Source organism: Cynoglossus semilaevis, chromosome 3, assembly GCF_000523025.1.
Source record: "Cynoglossus semilaevis isolate Cse_v1.0 chromosome 3, Cse_v1.0, whole genome shotgun sequence".
NCBI classification, from domain to species: domain Eukaryota; kingdom Metazoa; phylum Chordata; class Actinopteri; order Pleuronectiformes; family Cynoglossidae; genus Cynoglossus; species Cynoglossus semilaevis.
Genome location: NC_024309.1, coordinates 8432768 through 8455764, shown reverse-complemented (window position 1 = coordinate 8455764; position 22997 = coordinate 8432768). Strand labels below are relative to the sequence as shown.

Below are 22997 nucleotides of genomic sequence, written 5' to 3'. Positions count from 1 at the left end.
GAACCATGATTGACAGAAAGTACATAGCAGTTACTGGAATTTTTTTTAATGGCTCTCTAGGTTTGGAAGGTTGCAGAACACTGTCCTAAAATTAAAAAAATATCATTCATCTAAGTCGGTAAATATCAATTTGCCACCACACTCTTCCCCATTCATGATAATGCAATAAAACAAATCACCACATGGTGGCAGTTTGAACAAGCCTGAGGTGTGAAAACAACCCAACAGGAAACCATAACTTCCCTCCATCAAAGCTACTCTCGTTTCCTTACGTTCAGTAACCACAACCCCACACACTCACCACCGTCTGTTCCGACAACACTGACAGTCGCAGTTCCTCTGTCTGCTCAAGGGTCTGGGCCGTAACCCAAAGGTATTTTTAAGTGTCTGATTACCCAAATAAATTCTACCCCTAACCCCTTACCTCATATTCTGCTATGCTCTGGCTTTCCCCTCTGAAGCTGCTGGTGCTGCCCCCTGTGTCTCTGGTGCGCGGCGGTTTCCAGGTCCGCTCGCCCGTGCCACGGTTGTAGTAGAAATGCCTGCCGCTCAGATCTTTGTGGGTCTCCCAGTCTCCCAGGATGTGGAGAGGTGAGCCAGAGGGGACGGGAGGCAGACTGGACTGGGATATCTTCAGCTCCTGGAGGTTGGTGTAAACTGGAGAGTCTGACCTGCCCTGGCCTGGAGGTGACGTTGTCTGGAGGAAAAAGAGACGACAGGTCAGCGATGGTCAAATCAGCAGATATGGTGCAAACATTTCTTAATTAAAAAAAACAAAAAAACTAATAAACAAGGTGTGATCTTTAAAAACAATTAGGAATAAATTCTTAAGCTAGAGCAGAAATTTACTAAATTCTGGTTTTGATCCCAGGAGGAAGACCCTCGATGTTTGACTTCTTTGCTCTTGTCCACGTTTACTCAGGAGTAAATCCCTGTTAAATGCCTTAAACATCTGTGTTAGAGTGAGATGCGTTTGAGTGCCGTCTGCACAGACAAAATCAGTATTTACCCAAGGACACTTTGAGGGGCTGCATCTGTCAGGAGAAAAGTCCATTCTTTAGCAACCGTGTCGTCAACAACACTTGAATAAATACGACAAGAAGAAGAAGTAAATAAGGAACAAAGATTTTATCAGAGATTAAAATCAGTAAACGTTATACTTGTCAACTGAGGAACAACTAACAACACTATTTCTAATCGTGGCCTCACTGTGTCCACGCCGACACGGCAGGTTTTCTTTTAAGTCAACAAAAAGAAAAAAAAAAACTTGGCAGCGTTTGAAGGTCACAACACAAAAGCCAGAAAGCTACGTTTCCATGGCTACACCTCACAGCATTCAACGGCGTCCTGCTGGTGAAAAAAAATATTATGGGTTTCATTGGTGTTCTGTGTCTGGGAGTGACAAAAAAGCCACAAAAGATCAGACGACAAAACTGTTGTTTTTTTTGTTTTTTTGTAATGTCCAAATGCAAAAGCTGTAAGTGAAAGCTGAAGTCAGGGACAGCAACACTGCCCCCCTCTGGTTTTAATGAGGAGCATCTGTGTGTGTGTGTGCCTGAACAGATCTGACTGTTCTATAGACACAGATATTCAAACTCAGAACTTTTGGAAATCTCTCCGTCTCCTCCTGCTGCTCTCATTTCTATTAGCCATTCCACTCTAACGCACAGCAAGTGTTTCGGCCTGGAGGCGAACCACCAAGAGATGACTGGGCCGAACGAGAGTTCTGAGTCATCGCTCACCACAACACAGATGTCTGCCAGTGTGTTCCAGAATTAATTGGGGTTAGGAGGGATTGATCATGTGATAAAGGCAGAGTCTCGGTGCAGCTGATTAAATGTGTTCTGAAAATGAAGCTGGGGTCAAACGCATTTAGTTTCCATTCAGTCCAGACACAGGAAGTAGCAGCAGCCGGTGTGTGAGGTATTTAGAATGAACAGACATTGCAGAGTGAAACAGGTTTAAGTGAATTGTTTCCTCGCCTTTACTGTCATTGAAACATTATATACATCAGACTGGATGCCTTGCTGTTAGGCAAGAGTTCTAACCATTATTCCACCGTGTTGCCCTTCATCAGATTCAGACAGCAGACGCTCTAACATTGTTATGCAACAGTATAGTAGTGCACTGACTCTTCCTCATAGAACATCACAGAACATCAACCATCACACTGACTGCAGCCACTGCACCAAAAAAGACAAGGCTGAGCTGGAAAAGTTTTTCCAGACATCCATACATTGCACTCCATAATATTGTAATGATGAAGAATCCAAAGCCATACATCTCCATCACCTTCCAAATCTGTTACGTCACCTTGTTTCCACGGCTGCAAACAAACACCTCGTCGTCATCTTCCCCGGGTCTCCTGTAACCTCTAAACACACTGAACGCTCGCCGCATGATGATGCGCCAGAGCCACTGCGTTGGACAGCACAGTCCTCCGCACCTCCAGCCCTACGGACAGATCAGGACCCCCAGCAGACACGATGTGAGAGTGACCGTGAGGGAATCAAAAAGGGAACGAGATTTTTCTGGTGCACATAGCGTGATAACACAAACTACTCTGACACAACAGGAAGTGTGTTGCAGAAAAAAGTCAGAGCTTCCTCTGTCAGTGTGTTTGAGTGTCATTCACCACAGGCTCTGTAATAATCACCCAACACTGCCACAATCAGACATCACAAATCGCTCATGTGTCTTTGAGCTCTGAAAAAAACATGAGTGTCAACAAAGTTGCCTTTTTAGAAGAGCATGGCGACAGATGTGCAGTGACAGAAAGACAGGTAGAAAGACAGGAAACAAAGGCATTATTTTTACAGCCCAGGGGAAACACACAGCTCTGTGACTTTGGCAGTTGTGATCAGTGTTGTAATGCAGATGAGGTCTTTCATCACACATGAGCAGAGTTTTGAAAACATTCTACACTTAATGCTGAAATTCTGTCATATTGTTACAAAATGTATCCGTTTACTAAACTGGAGGCAAATAACAGTGACACGGAACAGGTAGAAAATGCTCTCCTCTGACATGGTAACAGGTAGTTACTGGTAGTCCTATTAGTTATTACTGAAAACCCTCACCCTCATGGTCAAGAAGAATTAGGGTAAAATCTCAGGATGTTCGATATTAACTTTTTGCTGACATCTAATATGAAGGAGACATTACATTATCGGCATATATTATATGCCGATATATAAATGCTAATATGATTTGAAATATTATTAAGGGCCTAGTAACATTTATTTATTACAAACCACTGTATGAGTAACTGGCAGTATTCTGTATACAATCCCCTGATTATTGAAATAGCTTAATAAAATGGCCTGCTATGCCACCATCTAATGGCTTTCACCTGCATATACAGGCGTTTTTCCCCAAATCAATTTTTAAGGCACACATCATTTGTCAAAACCCAGGCATTGCGTTATCAGATTTTTGTAATCGGAGGAAAAAACACTAACGAGTCTTACAAATAACATCGGGCTGATGTTATCGGTTGGCCAATATTATCGGACATCCTTAGTTACATACAATGGGGTTATTCAGCGATAACATTTTTGCCAGGCTTAATAGTTATTAAGGTGGTTGTTAAGACTGTAGGAGGACTAGAGGAAAACAACAGCTGATTCGTGGACGTTGACCAGTCTGACACCAAGCTATTTGTGTTTACTGTACAGGAGGCAAGTGATGCTGTGAGATGGATTTAGTCGATCCACTGTGACAGCCACAGAAGGGTGGAGCCGCAGGGAATGAAGAAGGTTCAGCTTCTGTATATCACCCGGGGCATTCTGTGACCATCATTGACACCAACATTAATATTTAATAATATTTTACAGTCTGAGGCTGGGGCTACAGAAATATATTCAGGGAAATGGGATTTTCTGTCTTTTCCAATTCTTTACGCTCGTGATGGCATCAAATGTTAGCTCCATGTCATGGCGGTGGCTGGACTTTGGTGGATGTGTAAATACTGAATGTTACCTAAAGGGGTACAGTGATTGGTGGAGCAGTGAAGGTGGCGTGACCTGAAGCAGCCAATCAGATGACTCCGGGTGAATTGTAATGTAATGGGTGACGAGTGAGGGTTGATGAGGCACTAGGTGGCGGCGCAGCTTTAGAGCCAAGGCATTAATCTATAGTGCACCCTCTGTTCCTGTTGTTCTTTTCTGAACCATACTTCAAGCACGTGTGTACTGGACTGACACTAACTCCCTGTTCCACCACAGCATCTGATTAAAACTTATTGACAAACGCAGGTTAATATCCTTAAATCAATGTTTATGTCTCTGTGAGACTGAGAGAAACTTCAGTGAAAATATTGACGTCTACATCTGTGATCGCTCAGGTGAGTCTTACCACACTGTGAGCTGGGTTATAAATTCACCTCCACTGTAATTTCACAGGCAGATTATTGGCTGATGTGAAGTGAATGAGGGATGGCAGAGGGAAGGGGGGAGGCTTTAGCACTTGGGGGGGTTTTCACGAGCATCACTGTACAGCTATGATAAATGAGCTCCAGACTACCAGTCCGGCACGACGCAGAATCCTGGGAAAGAGAATTATGCAGCACGGAGACCTGTGTTCAGGCATGGAAATGGGAGATTAATTCCTCCCATGGGTCTAATGGAGAATGTAAAGGCAAACAGGAACAGACACATACACACAGCAGAGAATCTTCTGGCTAATGGAGCCAAATGAGATTATCGTCTGCTTCATGCGACACTGCAAACTTTTTTTAATCTGGGTGTTGACAGTACAACTCTCTACACCAGGAACTCCCATCCCCCTGCCGTGTCCTGCTGTGTGCTGTAAATTAAACCATAAATTATTCTGCTTATAATGCAGTGCAGGTCAGAGTAAGGGCAGCGGTGGTGTGGAGGGACTGTAGTTAGACGCTAAATCCACTAGGTGTCCCCTCTGCTTTTGTGGGAGGGAGGAATCCAGCGAGCATCCTACAGTGAGGTATCTGGCCATGAGGGGAGCAGAGTGAGGGGGAGGGGTTTCATCTGGTGCACACATGGCAACACTGCAGCATCTCCGTGCTGCATCTGGACACTGCCTCTGAGTCTTTGCAGCAGAGAGACACTCTCCACACTGTCCACGCAGCAGCAGTTCAGATGCCTCATTGGTTTTCTGTTATCTGCCTGAGCTGCAGCTTACTCACCTAGCTGCGGGTGATTCACAAAGCTGCCGCAGTCGCTCCCAGGATAGAGAAAGTGGAGCAAATGAACAACTGAAGAGTGTGTCACAAAATTTTACTGCCTTTAACTGAAGCACCAATTCACTGGGCCTAAAGTGAAATCAACAATCAGCTGCTCTGCAAAAATGAAAAAAAAAAAATTTCTTTTTAGTCCATTATTCTAAAATTGTGTTTTGACATCAATAAAAAAAAAAAAAAAAATTCTTTTTAGTCCATTATTCTAAAACTGTGTTTTGACATCAATAAATTGTGCATACAGGAATGTACCTGTCGAACGTCTCCTCTCCCTTCACAGTCCGAAGAATTTCATGGCGCTAATCACCATTTATTTAAACACTGAAAAGGAAAGATGAGAATCTGACCCTAGAAAATCTGCTGAATCAGACGTAGACCTGTAATCTGAGGCACAAATCAAACAATGAAATTATATCTGGAACCACAGCCTTTGTGTTGATTGCAGAGTCACCTGATTTCATGTGAAGACATGTTCCTGAAATTGTTCCATGGTAATGTGAGGCTACACAGTCCCTGTTCCCAGAACAGCTAGCTCTTTCCACCACTGATTCTTAACAAGAAGTGAAAAGCAACGCAGACAAATAGTATTCCACTAGGTGGCAGCAGATGGCTATAAACATTTAAAATGACAGAAACACAAAACTGTTGAAGAAGAGCATCCAGTGTCTTTCTTCAATTCCTGTGAGTATCTAAGTGTTGTGTTCCACTAAACACACCTGACACGTTTGTCTGGGGGCTCAGTGGTTTTTTCCTGATTTAAAATAATAACCGAGGCTCACAAAGGTTGGGAAATACTGGTTTCGATAAAGTTGTGGGTTTTAAGTGTGATCTGTGTCCTTAAGCCAAACTCTAGCTCCCTTCCTGGGTTAAAATGTTCCCTTTTAAAGTGTTCTGCCGTTGGCGTCTTCATTCGTGTCACACCCTAGAGCGTGTGTACAATTCCCCTGTAATTACATTACATAATGTGATTGTGTAATTGAATTAGAAAAGAAAGTGTGGTGGGGAGGAAAAGGTGGCACAGTGATCAGCTCTGTCCGTGACTATGGTGACAGTGGGCCAATCGTGTCAGGCAGAGACGTGTGAGGACAGGCCACAGGGTGTGAAGGGGACAGAGAGGGGAGGGAGAGAGAGAGAGAGAGAGAGAGAGAGAGAATACAATTAAGAAACCATTTCCACCTTTTACTTTAAGTCATGACCACGTATTGTCTCTACTGTCTTTACCAAACCGGCCCCCGCTCCCAGACTTAGCCGACGCCCCACCGTCCCCTTCCATTGCCGACTTTGCTGCTACTCCCAGGAGAACGGTGGTGCGTCTGCTGATGACAATGATGTTCATGTCATGTTCATAAGATCAGATTAACCTACATTTCAATCCCACTGGGCATCAAGCCAGAGCACATTTACCCACACCCCCATCATCACATTTGTGGCACTTCACAGACCAAACACCCCCAATCCTTCCTACACACATACACACACACACACATAAAAAAAGCTCTTCACTTTCCCTTAGCGACCAACTCCATCTTTGCTCTGCAGGTTCACTAAGGTCATGTGTGTTTCCAGAATTCATATCTAATACAGACCTGGCCCACTTCACAGGCAGTTTGTGTGCACCTACAACAGTCAGCGAAACGCGGCCAGGATTTGTGAAAGAGGCACAAATCCCGGAAAACCTTGGAAAGAAAGTGAGTCAGCATATTTACACTCATCAGGATGACGACAGCGCCTTTTCATTTCACGGACCACAGGGTTCGGCAAGGCTCACAATCTGAACCAGGCGCGAGAAATTAACCTTTGGGTCCCGAGCTGATAGTGCTTGGCTAAAATGTCAGCATGTGTCTGCGGTAATACAACCCGTTGCTGATAAAAAAAAACTCCTGGCCGCGTGGTTTCAGCACAAATGGTCTGGTAGAAACTGCTTCCTCTTTGTTCAGCTGATAAAGATGCTGCACTGCTGCAGTAAAAGAAACATTTAAATCAGATATTTAGCAAAAAAAAAACGAGCAGAAAAGATAACTCAGCGTTTGTGTTGACTTTCTATTAAACAAGGTCGGCCATGTTCTTACTCATTTCATGGGGCAGAAGATTTTGTAAAACGACTGTTCTTGTGCGTGTGTTTGACTCATATCTTGCACTCACAACAAAAGCATGATTAGATCACGGAAACCACTTCTGTTTGGGTTTAAAATTGAGTTTGAAGGCAAACACTGAAAAAAATAATGAAAAATTAAATGAAGACATCAAACCATCAGGCTTCGTCTTTTCTGGTCTGACTGTCTCTTCAAAGCATATGGACACATTCCTTAAGTGTTTTAAGTGCGTGTCTCAAATATCCTGCTGCTGGAGTGTGTAAGTCAGGACACAGTAGCATGAGACAGAATGGATTTTTTTATCAGCGTCACCTGGACTGTGTTTCTCTGCTCTCTTATCAATTAGCCTCAGGTTAAAATTACTCGTTTGAAAAAAAAAAAACACCTTTTTGTGTTTGGTTAATATAGTAGAGCTATGCAAGGATGAACGGGGATAGAGTTTGCTGTAAAAAAAAATCTAATATATAAAAGAATGCTTTAAACTGAATGTGTGTTGCTCCAACTGGATTGTGCAGTTATCCGCACATATTCACCATCACACTGGAAAAAAATATATTAATTCATATTTAAAGTAATAATTTACAAAACTGATCATGGCTCTTTAAGTCGAATTTGCCATAGAAATACATACATACAGGTCTACTTCCATAAATCAGAGCAACACCTCCTGTTTTTCCTGGGTGACCACACAGCATCACTGTCCATTTTTATGCACGGTCTATGAAATATTTAATATTAATCTTAAAGCACAGGCACAGTGTGTTCAGACCTCAGAGGCCCACTTGCTTCTCTCTGACCAAACGCCACAGACCCACACAGCAGGAGTGACTCCCAGACCCCCAGCAGTCTGCTCAGCCTGGTGCTCTGCTGCCACCCCTCCTCCTCCCCTTCCAGAACGCGGACACGGCAAAGCTACACCACTTTCTCCGCAGACCACATGGCAGACAGCCTGCTGGGGTATTTCACCATCAAAGTGAGAGACCAACAGTCTGGCTTGTAGGACGGGATAACAGAACTGTGCTGCAATCTGTTACCAACAGCGACCGTCCAATCACAGGGCAGAACAGGATGTGATGGATTCTTCATACGCACTCTTCAGAGAGAAGAGCAGGAGCAGGAAGGGATGCATTAAATGAGTTTTGGCTGCAAGAGTCAAATGACCTGCCAGCTCTCTGACAGAATCAATTTGTCCTGTTTGATTGCCGAAAGGTTTAGGAGGAAGAAAATATTCAAGACACGTCAAAAGTAAATTCCATTTCTCTCCTGGAAGCTGCAGTCGCAAACCATTCTTTTGTTAACCTTTTCCTGTTGCTCTTTGCCATTTGAAATGTGCCACAAAAAGGGGAACCCTACTATTTCGCGGGAAAAACATGCGTTTGCATAGATGACAACATGTAATACGTACATTGTTGTCTGTCATCTGCCAAAACTGGCGCCTGGAAATCTCCAATACAGACCAAAGAAATTGTGTGGAATAATTTTAGAATTTTTAAGAAGGTCTTGGGACTCAATCGAAGTCTAAATGTACAAAATGTGCAAGAAAAACCCATCAGACCAGCAGACAGCACCACTGATCTGTAAGCAGGACATTGGTTTACAGTAGTCCTGGGTGGCAGGTCGTACCAGGCCTAGAACAAGACTAACCAACATTCTTTGAGGCCGACAGCTAAATCCCAGCTAGTGGCTAATCCTGCCTTGTTGCCTTCAGTGTGATTGGTACGAGCTAATTTCACAAACACATCTCACTTACTGCTGCAAAGGCAGGGTAAGAAGCCCGGGGCATTTATAATCATACCTTACAACCTGAAAGGTTATAAAAAAATATTGTTTTTTTCGTTATTACTAATTTTTTAATTACATCTAAGAAATAGAAAATCAGTTTGCAGAGTTGTGATACATCAACTGAGACAAATGTTTTAAGTTCTGACAAGACCAAAAACAAACTGAATTATATATATAAGCCATATCTTGAGTTTACTTTGGACATTCTTAATGGATCTGAACTTCAAAGCTCCCTGTCGGTGAACTGCGAACCACAGGTTGGGAGACAGCTGGCTGTGGTTCACCAGCAGGTTATAAATATTGCCTCAAATCATCCTGCTAATTTGTTCTGTTTATATAGAACCAGGCCGGGACATCTGATGGTTTCCACAGACTGGAGCAGACAGGAGGAGACAGAGAGTCAGTCTGATTCCGAGGGTTTAGGAACCTCACAGTTCTAAATGCTGACGTTCCGCTCACACCTCTGACTGGAACCAATGCATTACAGATGTGATTAGTTCCACATGTTCTCCACCTGCTGTGACAAGTCACAGATGTGAGGATCACACACATCACAGTCACGTCTATTCAACATTATGTAACTAGAATAAACACACTCAATGTAGTCTCACTGACGCCATATTTCACAGGTAATCAGGTTGATTCATTATGGAACAGTGTGAACACAGAGCCGAACACCAAGCGTTCAATAACAATCACTGATACTGACAGTGCTGAAATGACATGATCGAACACCAAGCGTTCAATAACAATCACAATCATGACATGAAACAAATGGCATAATTATATTTTCTCCTGGGCAACACAGAGCTAAAATGATTGGTTGAATAATTTGGTTGGATAATAAACAGGATTTTGGTTATAACCTTCTGACCAAAACACAAGAAAACACAAATAAACGTATTAAACTTAAAGCTAAAAGTTTTATAATGTAATGACAACAGCATCAAACAGCACAAACCTTCCAGCTTCATGGCATATATGTCAAATTAACTATTGACTGTGATGGACAACTTTCATAATTTGGCAGTGGACAAATATAACTGTCCCATCACATGTAACAGATATGACTATTATTGATGAAACTTTAAAAATTTAATTTTGCTCCTGTCCCACAGAGTGTGTGAGGTTGATGATTTCAGCAGCACTCCACCACAGGGGGTCTCAGCGCTGTGCACCCCATGGTCTTTTTAGTGCAGGGCACCGTGGTCTTTTTAGTGCAGGACACCGTGGACACCCGAGTACAGGAGCAAACAACAGCCAGGAGGGCTTCAGCCACTTCAGCTGACTGTAGGAAATGGAAGGAGGATTGAAAGGACGTGACAGAGCATTTAGAAAAGGTGTTGCTTGGCTAATTTAGCTTCACAGAGATGAGGTGGGTAGGAACACTGTGACACAGAGAGAAAGACGGCACAATAGAGCATAATGAAACCACAGTGGGTAGACCTGACAGCTGTGGATATGTCGGGGGAAGAGAGGGGAGGATGGAGGGGATTCAACCAATACTGCTGTTCCTGACAGAAAGAGAATTCATCCATATGTTAGGGCATCATGGAGGACAGGTGTGTCTGCAGCGGGGAGGCAGCTTTTACATCTCCTGTTGTGTAAGAAAGTACTCAACCATGAGCGTAGTCACATGCATGTAACATGAGAGCTCTGTGCAGACACACGACCTGTTGTATTCAGAGGAACATTCAGCCTAGAGTAAATGCAGTTTCCTTACTTTCCCTGGACCTTTCTTGACGCTGAAGAACACTGACAGCAAAAAAAATGACCTCTCCTCTTTTACATAACATCAACCTGACAGCAAGTCTGAAGCAGCGTTTCCCAACTTAAGAATCTCACGATGATTCAATTTCATTTATTGGTCTGAAAACTATTATCCATCACTGGATAAAAGTTTTCTTCTTTTGTTTATGTGACAGTGACAGGAATGAATAAGAAGAACTCCTCCACTATATGGCAGAAAATTCTGACTGACTCCAATAACATATTTAAAAGAAATTCACACAACTAGCACAGAGTAACGTAAAATAAATGCTAGCATGACATTGACATTTTCAGAAGATGCACAGAGTAACGTAAAATAAATGCTAGTATGACATTGACATTTTCAGATGGTTAAAAATTGTTAACAGTAAATCTTTACAAAGCATTTCTTTGTTGCATCACAGTTCTCTTGTGACAATGTTAGTTAGACAGAAAAACGGTGGTCCTAATCAATGGGACATTTTACCAACAGCGGTGGGGACATGTGTTCAAAGTATTGTTCTGGTTAATCCATGCCAGACAGTACAATGGAAACGTTTGTTTTAAACTAAGACTAAACAAGTGCTTTGTTTTAGTTCAAGTAATGGACTCCTTTGTTTTAATACAGAAACAGAGAAAAAAAATTATAATAGATTGTACCATTGTTGTTTTTAATTATTAAAAATAAAATGACCTGGGAAGCATGTACGACAAGGCACTCGGATACAAATGACTTCCAAATTAAACAACTGAAGAAAATGTGACTGTTATATAATCAATGTAATATTACAACAAAGGTGCTTCCAGCAGAGATGTGATGTACCAGTACTAATAAAGTACCTGTAGCTTCATCACCACATACAGTAAGTACAAACCAATCAGACAGCTGCTGTTATATATTAGTTATACTATTATATATACTATATAATAGTAAACTGTTGTTCGTGAGCTAAGTTTAAAACATCAGTGAGTTGAAATCAAATGAAGTTAATGGTTGTACTGCTGAAATCCATATTTAAAAAAATAAATTTTGTTATATAATTGAATGTTTACATGTACACACAAGGGTTAAAAAAAGCACTTGCAGCTCTGCTGTGGTTTTAACAGTAGCCAGGGACGAGAAAAGAGTCAGCACCACCTGCTCTACGTCTCCTTCAGCCAAGTAGTCTAAGTCTCAACACATGCATACACACACACACACACATCCACCTAATCTGTCATTGGAGGGTACACACTGACAGCTACTCACAATGTAATGTGGGCTCTTCAGGTACGAGAACATGGTCCAAACCTAGTTTCAGGTCCGATCGGGGCGGAGGAACGACAGGTCCTGAGCAGATACGTGGATATCGCAGCAGCGGCGAGTGAAGGAAGCGACCTGACTGCATCTAGAATGGCAGCGGCTGATTAAAGGATCTTCTGAGATCTATTTAGAGCCGTGGTGCTCTACTTAAATAGGAGCACTCATTAGCTGAATGACCTGGGCCACTCAGAAACAAAGGGGAGAGGAGCGGGAGGGGAGAGATGAAGGAGGAGAGGGAACGCTGACAGAAAATACAGAGCCAGATGAAGGAAAGAGGAGGCAGGTCACGGAGGGAAAAGATAGAGTGGTGGCCGTGCACAAGGTTCAAAACATTGAGGTCGTAAAAGGTCAGAGGTCACAATCCTTGGGTCATAAAGACTGTGGTTCACACGCTCTAGTTTCACCGACAGACGCGTAGTAAAAGCAGCACTTTCTGTGAGGTGAAGCTGACAGCCAGACACCGACAATTGTAGCGAGCTCATTCCAGCATTGTTTCAACAACACACTAATAACACTTCACCCGTCCAATTTCACACTGTAAACAACAGGCCTTAACCGTCAATGTGACAGAAAGGTACTGAAGGAAGATTATCGAGATTAGATTTTGGCGCTGAGATGTGCAGTGTGCAGACACACTGTGGTCACAGCTGATTGTAACGGCCCCGGCCAAAGCTTCATCCCAGTCTGTCAACACAAAAGGTCAGCCAGAAGAGATGAGGATGATGACAGATTAGAGCCATTAACTGTCTCGTTAGTGAGGCGGCAGATTGGTGGGAGGGGTTATCCGTCGACTGAACATCCACAGCCACAACAGCAACAAAGTGTGCATCTCAAAATCACATTAGACGGAGTCTAATGATAATCACAAATGCGTCGTCCCCACTGCGTCCCGACTCTGCTGGAAGACCAAAAAGGTCAACCAGAGTTAGATAGCCAACAGGCAAGATTACATAATGTCAATATCCTAAAACTCCAGGAGTCAAGAATGGGAAAACAAGAAGTCTTTATGTTGCTTATTAACAAAAGGGTGGTATTTGTATTTGGAACAGCAAAGCTCTTACAGCACCCTCTGCTGGTTTCCACAAAAATCAGTTATAGATGTTACAAGCTGTCACTGCAGCTTCCTGTCCTAATTTTCACTGGAACTAAAGAGACAAATAACGTCTTAATAATAAAGTCGGTTATTAATTGATAAGAAATGGAGACGGTACCAGAAATTATGCCTAATACGAGCTAAAGGGATTTTTTTTTTCTGTTCCTAAATATTCCCTGATTCAAAAGCAAATGTTTTATCTTTAAAAGCTGCATCAGGGTAAGACTCACAGTGTACATTGATTTTAATGGCCATTTTTAATTAACAGGCACACAGATGGAATTATTCAGACTGCATTCGCCTGGCACCAATGGTTCTTCTTCATGTATTTGGTTCTATCAGTAATGTTTTTTGGTAGAAAAGGACCACTGTCTTAAAAGCTGAAAGCCATGATTGGCTCCAGCATCGTGATGAATCAATGACTAAATGTTGACAGAATGCAAATATCACATTGATGAAACAAAACATTACAGATCTGCTTTGCTTCAAAAGAGAACCCTCACAGCTGACGGGTCGACCACATCCATTATAACCAAAGCAGACAAAACGCTTTCGTTATAAAGATGCTTCTCCTCTGCTTTAAATCAGTACAGTTCAGAGATTATACCTCTAAGCTGCTTTAATAACGGGACAGATAATTATGTGACACAGTGTGACAGAAACAGATGACTCACTCTGTAAACTTCAAAGCTATTGAAACTGTGTGTGTAGAGCTCTAATAACAAGCCCGTGGACAGAGAGAACCTGGGAACCATGGTTCCTGAACGCACCAGTGGAAAAAAATATTTACTTTAAAACTAAATTGAGTTTTTACTATCTTATCTGCACATTATTTTCTTAGAGAGTCAGGGAAGTCTTGACTTGTTAGCTGGTGAGAAACAGCTGTGGCACAACAGAGAATTAACCCCAGTGAATCAGGGTAATTATAAAGTGTTGTTTTAGCTTTAGCTTCAACAGCAACATCAGGAGGATGGAAAAGCCAGAGCAAAGAGTCTGTGTGCAGTTGCTGTTGAATGGATATGCCTTGGTTTATGCTTGCAGTCATGAAGCAGATTTTTAAATGTCTAAATTTGATGAGCCCTTCTCTCCAGAATGTGACCTAGATATTCACCAGCCCACTGCCCTGGAGGGTCGAGCAGCATAATCACATATCACTCTTTTTCCTCCTTTCCTCTACAACATCACACTCAAAACAGGGTTTGATCGAGAGCTCCAGGATGCCTCAGCACAAAGTGTGAAAGTGGTTGCGGGTCTATACAGTAGACCAGCACTTCTCAAATAGTGGGGCGGGCCCCCCTGTGGGAGCGCGGTGAGGTGCCGGGGGGGCGTGAGGGACTTCCAATGGATTATGGCACGCTGGACATAAGTGTACCACTGCTTTAATTCTTGAATGATAACAAGCCTCCAGTCACTAGGTGGCAGCGCCTCATACAGTGGTTTGTAAATATACATGTTATCAAGTTCTCCATAGTATGTAAATTTGCAGCGGTGTGGGTCAGCGGGTGTTGGGGGAGGCATGAAAACAAGGGGGGAGAACCACTGCCTTAGACGAACGCTACTCAGTAGGAATGAATAGGTATTTGACATAAACTGTATATATTTAAAATTGTATGCTAACGTATTAAAATAATTTTAATTGTCTGTTTTCTTTTTCTTTTTCCAGTCTTTAAAAAATAAAAATGCCCTCACTCTCCTGTGATGGCACAGATGAGTATTACAGGCAGGCATCTTTAAATCTCCTGCGCTCCTCACTGGCCCACTTACCATGACTCAGACTGTTTGGACGTGCTACGGCAGTGGGGTGGAGATACAGACAGAAAGCTGCATTGTGTCGCATGCGTATGGGTGTAAGGTCAATCGTCCCACTACCCAGAGAGCGCAGAGCCAAGCCACCGCTTCTCCGTGCCCCCCCATCCATCACTACAGTATCTGACCAGTGGAAAAAAAAAGAAATCAGAGCAGCTACTGTTGTCTTCACAGTCACATGATTTGGGTCTTCTGAATAAATGGACAGCATCATCAGCTGAACACACCAAAAACACAACCACAAACTGACCTCTGGTCACACCACCACCTCGAACATATCGACGGCAACCACCTGCTGCCATGTAAAGTCCATCTTTATCTGCACTTATCCATTTCAGATTTGACACCATGCCCTTGTGGGCTTAAGATTTACTGGCTTAAATGAATTAAATAGACTGTTGAAATAAACACTTAAAGATCCAGATTAGCACTTTCATTAAATCAGCCTTGTCAGATGCCACACTTTCCCACGCTGTAATTTCACTTAGTGAAAAGCCTTGTTCTACTTCGTCCTCTAGATGACCCATAAAAGAGTCTTGGTGGGGTAATTGATCGTCACAGTGCTGCCTCTGTAGAAAGCGTCTCCACTGTGCACGTCCTGCCACGTTAGCAAGAATGATGATATTGTTTTGTACAGGCAGCAGTGGCACGTAAAGACAACTGGTCTGGAGACAATGTAGACTGGACAGTGGAACCTGGTATCGCTGTCACCAGTTAGTTCTTGTGCTATGTAGAGCTGGCAGAGAAATGTAGCAGCGGTGCCAATAGTCGAGATGGGTCAGTGGGTTTACTTTTGGGAAATGGATCCAAACTGGTCACAGTCAGCATCAAAGGGAAGGATCTGGAGAAGCATCCATTTAATGAGCTTAACGTTTTAACACTCACCAAGAAAAGAAAAAAAACTGGGTAGTATAGAAAAGAAAAGTAGTTAGTTGAATTAACTTTGACTCAATTTTAGTCCGTTAATGTATCTTTGTAAAACAAATACCTTCCATTAAAATACAGGCTGTACAGTATGTGTCTCTAATGATGCTGATTAACTTCCAGCGGAGATCAGAGAATCCCGACTTTGATCTCTAACTAGGGATCTACATGCAGAGTGGCTCGCTTTTTATGCACATCCTCCTCAGACGCAGCGTGTTCAACATATCTTAAGCATCGCAACCGCGAATCTAATTAGAATATGTCACCATGGCTGCAAACACCCACTTGTTTGGGAGCAAAGGTAGCTTAAAAGGCTGTGCTGACTGGCAGATCGACGGCGACCCCTCGCACAGGCCTAAGGGAAGACCAGAGCACCTCCCTCCCCCACAGGAAACAAAATGATTATTCTCTTTAATATATAAATATCTAAACAAAACCAGCAGGTTTTTTTGCTGCAAAATTCATATACAAAACACTAGTATTGTTTTGTAGTTTTCATATTGTGTGTACTTCATGTTAAAATTACATTATACTTCTACTATTTTAACCCTGTCCTAGTACATACCACTTCTTAATCCGACTAATACATTCAAAACATTAAAAAAAAAAAAGATTATGCAACAACGACAAGAAACCAATAATCAGCTGACCCTCACTCAGCTAACTCAGTTAGGCTGGACGTTTTATTGCCAACAACGTGAATCAGGGTGAAGACCAGTAGAACAGAGCAAATAAGGGAGGAGAGGTTTAACTGAGGAATGTACTTACGACAAACTCTTAATCTATATAAGTAAGAAGATTGTTTCCTAGTAGTCTGTGGAGACGGGGGGAGGATGGTGGGTGAGGATGGGGGCGTAGTGAACCTTTGATACCTTTACATGATTATGGGATCATCTGTCACAGAGTATTTGGTAGCAAAACGCCATCTACTGTATGTTTACATGTCTGATTTGAATCCCTTATTTTGTGCAAGGAACTGATTTACACTGAAACCTCATTTGTTCTGCACAGGATTTCCAGCAAGGCTACTCTAACACCTGAAGGACACGTGCTGCCTTTGTGAACCAGGAGTCTGCCAAATTTTTCAAAGAAAAAGACGGACACTCTGACAGACTGCCTTAAATTAAAGTTGGTTCATATTATAAAAAGAGAGCATGTACTGTAGCAATTAGCTACTCAGGCTAATATATGTGTGCAAGTAAAAAATAGATAGGAAGGTCCTCCTGTCTCCGTATTTAAAGGCCCACTGTCTTGTGTTCGGGCTCAGATACAGACACCATCATACAGAAACTACAACAGGAGGAACTAGAACCTACGCTTACAGACAACTGACCTTTGTCATTTATAGGATCCAGACAAAATGTAATTTGGTCAACAACAACGACACTTGCTGTGTACAGTGTTTACCCTGACACACATGAACGCCAAATCTAGAGCAAGGACATAGACCGGATAAACAAGCATTGAAAAGGTATGGCTGTTTGAGCAGACGGTCAGTAGCAACAGAGTCATACAGCATCAGCTGTGGAAACATGGAGAATATGTTGAGTCTGTGTTTCTTCCAGTGATAGTAAATAAAGATGCAGCTTTACCACTTAGACCAAACAGACCAGGAAAAAAAACATCAGGGGGTTTTCATTATGACCATGCATATCGTCAGCTCGGATTTATTATGTCAACTTGATAAGGCTTCACATTTTATAGCATACGTATGTTGTAATGTAACTACGTAAAATGTTGGCTAAAGAAATAAGTTGGAGATTAATAGTGCAAATAAAAAATGTACAACATGATTTAAAAAAATATTAACACTGAGTAAATGTACATAAATATGTGAACAAGGTGGTGATTTGATGTGGAGTTGAGAAGATGGATAACAAAAGCAAAATAAACTAGGTTTAAAAACTCCGTTAACTTCCAAACGCACGTGTGTTTTTCTCCAACTAAACCCAACTGACAACACTGACCTGATCAATGTCCATTCAAAAAGCAGCAGAAGACGGGGGGAGGGGCAGGATACAAAGGGAAATCCTACCAAAGAATCTTTCCCCACTGCACTGTAAACACATTCTAACCAGTGGGACACTTGTCAGTGGTGTGTATTGAAAATCCTGTTCAATAACAGAGAGTGGAAGTCGGACACAAGGACAGTGAGTGGCACTGGGCAAAGAAAAGTCATGAGCTATTTCTGGTCAGCTTATGGAAATGTACACAGACATGTACTGTATCCCCCAGAGGCGAGTGACCCATCTGAGAGCAATTACAAGACGGCTGCTGGTGCTGCGTTAAAATAGGATTTACTGTGTGAACGGACTATTTGGGCACTAAGCTGTAGAGCTGGCAGAAGGATCTGGTCTGTGGTGGAGTGGGTACTCTCTTTGTGTCCTGTTTGTTTTTTGTGAGGCATCTCTGTTCGGTGACTGCTACTAGTGGAAAGTTCTGAGGACAATAACCTTTCAGTCTTTTCATAAACAAAAATGATGTCACTGTTCTAGCAGCATCTCATTATCAACTGTTCAGGAAAAAAACAAAACAAATCTAGATGTAAGAGATACAAACAAATGCCAAGTACTGCAGTACGACGCAATATTATCATGCACAGGTTGCTAGTAAACTTGTGTAAAACCAGTGTAGGTCGTGAAACTTCCATATGCAGCCAAACAGGACACATTACAGTGTGTTGATTGCTACACTCAATCAGCTCTCTGACAGATATCTCTTCATATTTTGTCTAACAGGCTCAGTGTCCGGGGACCAGTTGAGTTGTACATGGATTTACTGTTGTACCACACCATACCATAAAATATTATGCAAAAAGAAAAAAAAAATGAAAAAAAAACTTGTGTTTTTCAAATAAAGTGTAGTTGAGTTATAATGGGCCACCACCGGCTGCCAACAGTCCACAAAACATGTGAAAAAACACTCTGGACAGACTTTCTTAACATGGTGTGAGAGTCCGGGAGGACAGCCAAGATGTATCACCATCAAGGGATCGAGGTAAAAATCTGCGCAGCTACTGGAGGAGAGACTAAATTTGCTTCTCAGTGTAGTGACCGTGGATGAAGTCATGGAAAACACCAACAGTCACTTTATATGATTCATAGTCCACAGCCTGTCAGTATCAGCAAAGGTATATCCATACATGTTTAGGTTCAAATGTTCTTCAATCTAAATCTTACCAGACGCCTTTGTCCTCTAAGATACAGTAATGCAGTAGCAGTAACATATGACAGACACAATGCATGCTCCTTGATTCTCGAAGACACCTACGCACCGATGCTTCCACCAGTCCACCCACACAGTGGCAACCAGCCACAGCCGCTGCTGCTGTAACTCTCCTGGGGACAGCAGGGAGTGCGTCAAAAACAATGGCGATAGTCACAACAGTTGCCTGTGATGTGCATAAATGTGATGAATAGAAACAAAAACTAAACCAGTTGTGCCATTGTTACAGAAAAATAGGCAGACTTGAAGAAAAAAAACAACCTTTGTATCGTTCTGTTGCTGAAACTGAATAATTGACAACTGCAACAATTAAAAAACAATTAAGACAGAGTTCCCTATTTGGTCACATCCCCTCGCTGCCCATGTCAGATACGCTTCTGCATTATGGGCCAGACGTTTTACAATTCTTAGGAACAGTTCCTGGTACTACACGGTGAAAACTGTTCAGGGAAGCTTTTAAACGATTGTGATACTATTAAAAGATTCTGGGTTCTGAGCAGGAGGGGAAAAAACGATTCCTGGGTGAACATAAGAGGAAACACTTTCTCAGGTACCAGGAAACTACTCATCTAAAAAAAATAAATCACAGTCAAACAAGAGGAAACATGACCACCACTGTGGAGTGTGGTGAACCACTTCAACACTCTACTGACTCCGGCACGTCAAAGTGCAAAGAAATGGGAGAAGTTGGACGCAAGGTCGACAACACAGGAAACATTCTTATCTATCTGGGCTGGAGGGCAGGGGAGGGCTCTCACGAATAACATCTGACCTAAGCATCATCGTGCTAAAAGCCACTCACTGCCGAGGCAACACACACCTTTGTGAGTGATACAAATCGAAATGGCTCCCCAGGCTGGGTCTGTTATCCTGAGAGGTTTGAGTAAATGCATGGCTGTTTGACCTGTCCTTGCTGCCAAAGCAGGAGGCCGCTGCAGGGGAAACATTTCCAGCAGCTGTTTGAAAGGATCTAGACACAACCAGCATCCGTTATGTAACCATGCGCCTCAGCATCACAACATGTATGCAAACACAAACCTTTGTGGTCCTGGCGGAAGGGGGGAGTTGAGTTACTCGCTAACTACATCCCACGCAAGAACACCCACGTGTGCCCCTGTGCCTTATCAAATACATGATAGTGCGCGCCGCATTCGCTGCCGTCAGTCACAATGATTAGAGGCAAAGTGTCGCAGGCGAATGAGGCCTTCGGTATTTAAAGCAAAAACACTGGGATAAAAGAAAATGTTCCAACCAGTTCCAGGCATGGAAGGGAATGGGCCCCAGCTGGAAGGGAATAGAGAAAAGGGAAGCACAATAAAATAAATCACTGCGCTATCAAAAGCAGCCCAGCTCGGCGTTCTTACCTTCTCTGGGTACATGCCGTCCCAGTCCGTGAACTACAGCGGTAGAGCAGACCCAGAAACAACAGGAAGAACGAGTGAGTAAGAGGAGGAAAGTGAAGAAGATGGTAAATGGAAGAGCCGGAATCTCATAAAATACGGTGAGCAGTGGAGCGGAGAAAATGAGCCAGAGAGAGAGCAGAAAGGTGATGTGCTGCTGTCAACACTGTAAACGCAACAACACTGCTACAGTGGTTCACAGTCAGAGCTGGCTCACTGACAGTGGAGCAGAGAGAACTGCATCAAATGAGGCAGACCGAGAAAAAGAAAAGCTTGAGTTTCTGACAGTGTTTGTGTTTTATAACTGCTCCGCTTGTTGGTTTTGTTCTGAACAGCTGCTATAGTAACATACAGTAGGTAAACAGTGAGTGAAATAAAACTGCAGTTCGACGGCTGAAATTCAATCTGCTTTCCTTTTGTTCTTTAAGACATTGTCGATTGTGTTGACGTTTTAAATGCAGCACAGGGCTGTCTTGATCTGCGGCTTTTTCCCCTGAAACTAAAACTGCTTCTGCTATCAGTCAGTTTGGCAGTGGCTCAGTGGGTAGTGCAGTTGTCCTGAAACCCAGAGGGTTGTGGCATCAATTCCAGATTTGACAGGTTATATGAGGCCTCGCTGGCAGCCTTGCTACCAAAAGGTAGACAGCAAAACCTGAATGCCTTCATCATTTAAAGGTCAATACTGACTGTTTAAAACTGGTCAGTGATGCAAATCTGCACGGTTTCTGGGAAAAACACATTAAACTGAGTAAAAATATATATTTATTTGTCTTTATAATAAAGTCACTTTACTGTAGTCAAAACATACAGATCAAACTGGATCTTTTCATACTAATACATAAAGGTTGACTCCAGTCACTGCTTTTCTCACTTCAGTCCTACCCTCCACTGAGATTATATTTAACCACCTGAGGCAGTGGGCAAGTGTAAGGCAAAGACAGGTGCCTGAGGGCAAAGAGTCAGACATAACAAAGCCTGAACAGAAAGATAAAACCGGAAAATGTTACATAAATAAACGCAGTAAATCCACTGTTTGTTTAGGTTTAATGATAGAAAATGCCAAGCACCAGTGTTTCACTTCTGTAGGATCGAGGAAAAGTTTGCCGACTGCTGCCTGACACTGCGAGTGTGTGTAGGCACTGAGGCAGGAATGTCAAGTATGCACAGGAAAACAAGCAGGGGCCTCTTTTTCAGCTGGGCCCATAGTAAGACTCCCAGCTCAGGCAGAGCTCCAGATTACAGAGTCCAACATACAACAGAGGGCTTAACTCTTACAGCACGGCCTGAGCTTGTCTCTCTCCTCAAGAAGAACCATTTGAATTTGCTGCTTGGTTTCAGCTGAATGAGTGGGTGGGTTCCATATGTGGTGCTTTAAAAAAAAGAATCAGCATAGGGCCATTTTGGTTTGTTTAAGATATGGGTAACATATAGATGTTGGCTCTAACTAAAATACAGGAACTTTATATTTATGAATAAAGAAAAGTATTCAAATTTGAAATACACTTGTTGGTCAACAAACCATGTAAAAGATTATTATAGTTAATGGGTTTACCAACTCAGAGTTTAAGTGTTCTTAAACTTATTTAACTAATCAACTATTGCTGCTGAAGTTGGCTTCACTTTGAAGACTGTGCTCCTAACAGTGGCCAGCATTTTCCTCATCAGTGTACAGTCAAACTAAAAAGGATCATAGACAGTCATGATGTCACCTTCATATAATGTGCATGGCTTAACAGCAGCATCCAGCTATTTCCAGAATGAAAGCGACTTCAACACTTTTATATAGATGACTCCTAGTTACCTAGATTCTTTAAGTCAATATTCTACAACCAAACGCTGTAGAATAAAATCAATCATTTATATACAGGCCCTTAGGAGTTGATACTCTGCTGTGTCCTTCATCATGATCATGTGTTTTATTTTGTACTGGCAGGTAAAAATCTTTGACTGGATTGAAATAAATAAAAACCTGCAGAAAGATGCACCAGTAAAACAAAAGTTTCCATGTTTCAGTCAGCTAAAAATATACATTTTCTCTATGGACTTCTGTGCAAAACACGGAGGGAGTTTAACATATGGTGGTCCGTAATATAATTCGACTTTAACCGAGAAGTTTTTCTTTCTGGGACAAACGTACATCGAGAACAACAATAATCTATTTCAGCAGAGCTAAACTAACTATAGCAGTAAATCAAGGAGAGGATACATTTTCAAAAGGCAGTTGGGATTCCTAAGTCCCCCCACAAGGCAGCAGTCTATTTAAATATAATGCTAAGCCATTGCTACACATTTCCAGCCTTTGCTGTGCTGCACAAGTAAACAAGTAACAAACAAAGGCCTAGCCAGCGGCTGCATCTGTTATTTAGAGGAAAGGAAACAACAGTCGAGGACCAATCTGTCCACAATC

At 42.4% G+C, this 22997-nt stretch overlaps 1 protein-coding gene across 8 annotated transcripts in view; it reads right to left on the bottom strand.

Moving 5' to 3' along the window:
• The window catches only part of LOC103377105 (rho GTPase-activating protein 12), a 43834-nt gene that overhangs the window by 11208 nt on the left and 9629 nt on the right, over window positions 1-22997 (bottom strand). For 7 of the 8 annotated variants that reach the window (XM_017031782.2, XM_017031785.2, XM_017031783.2 and 4 more), the window contains exon 3: window positions 425-697. In XM_017031782.2, coding sequence (XP_016887271.1) covers window positions 425-697 — 273 coding nt within the window. Of the gene's footprint in view, window positions 1-424; window positions 698-2313; window positions 2561-22997 lie in introns of those variants that run through there. The other variant, XM_025054427.1, reaches the window with a different exon arrangement.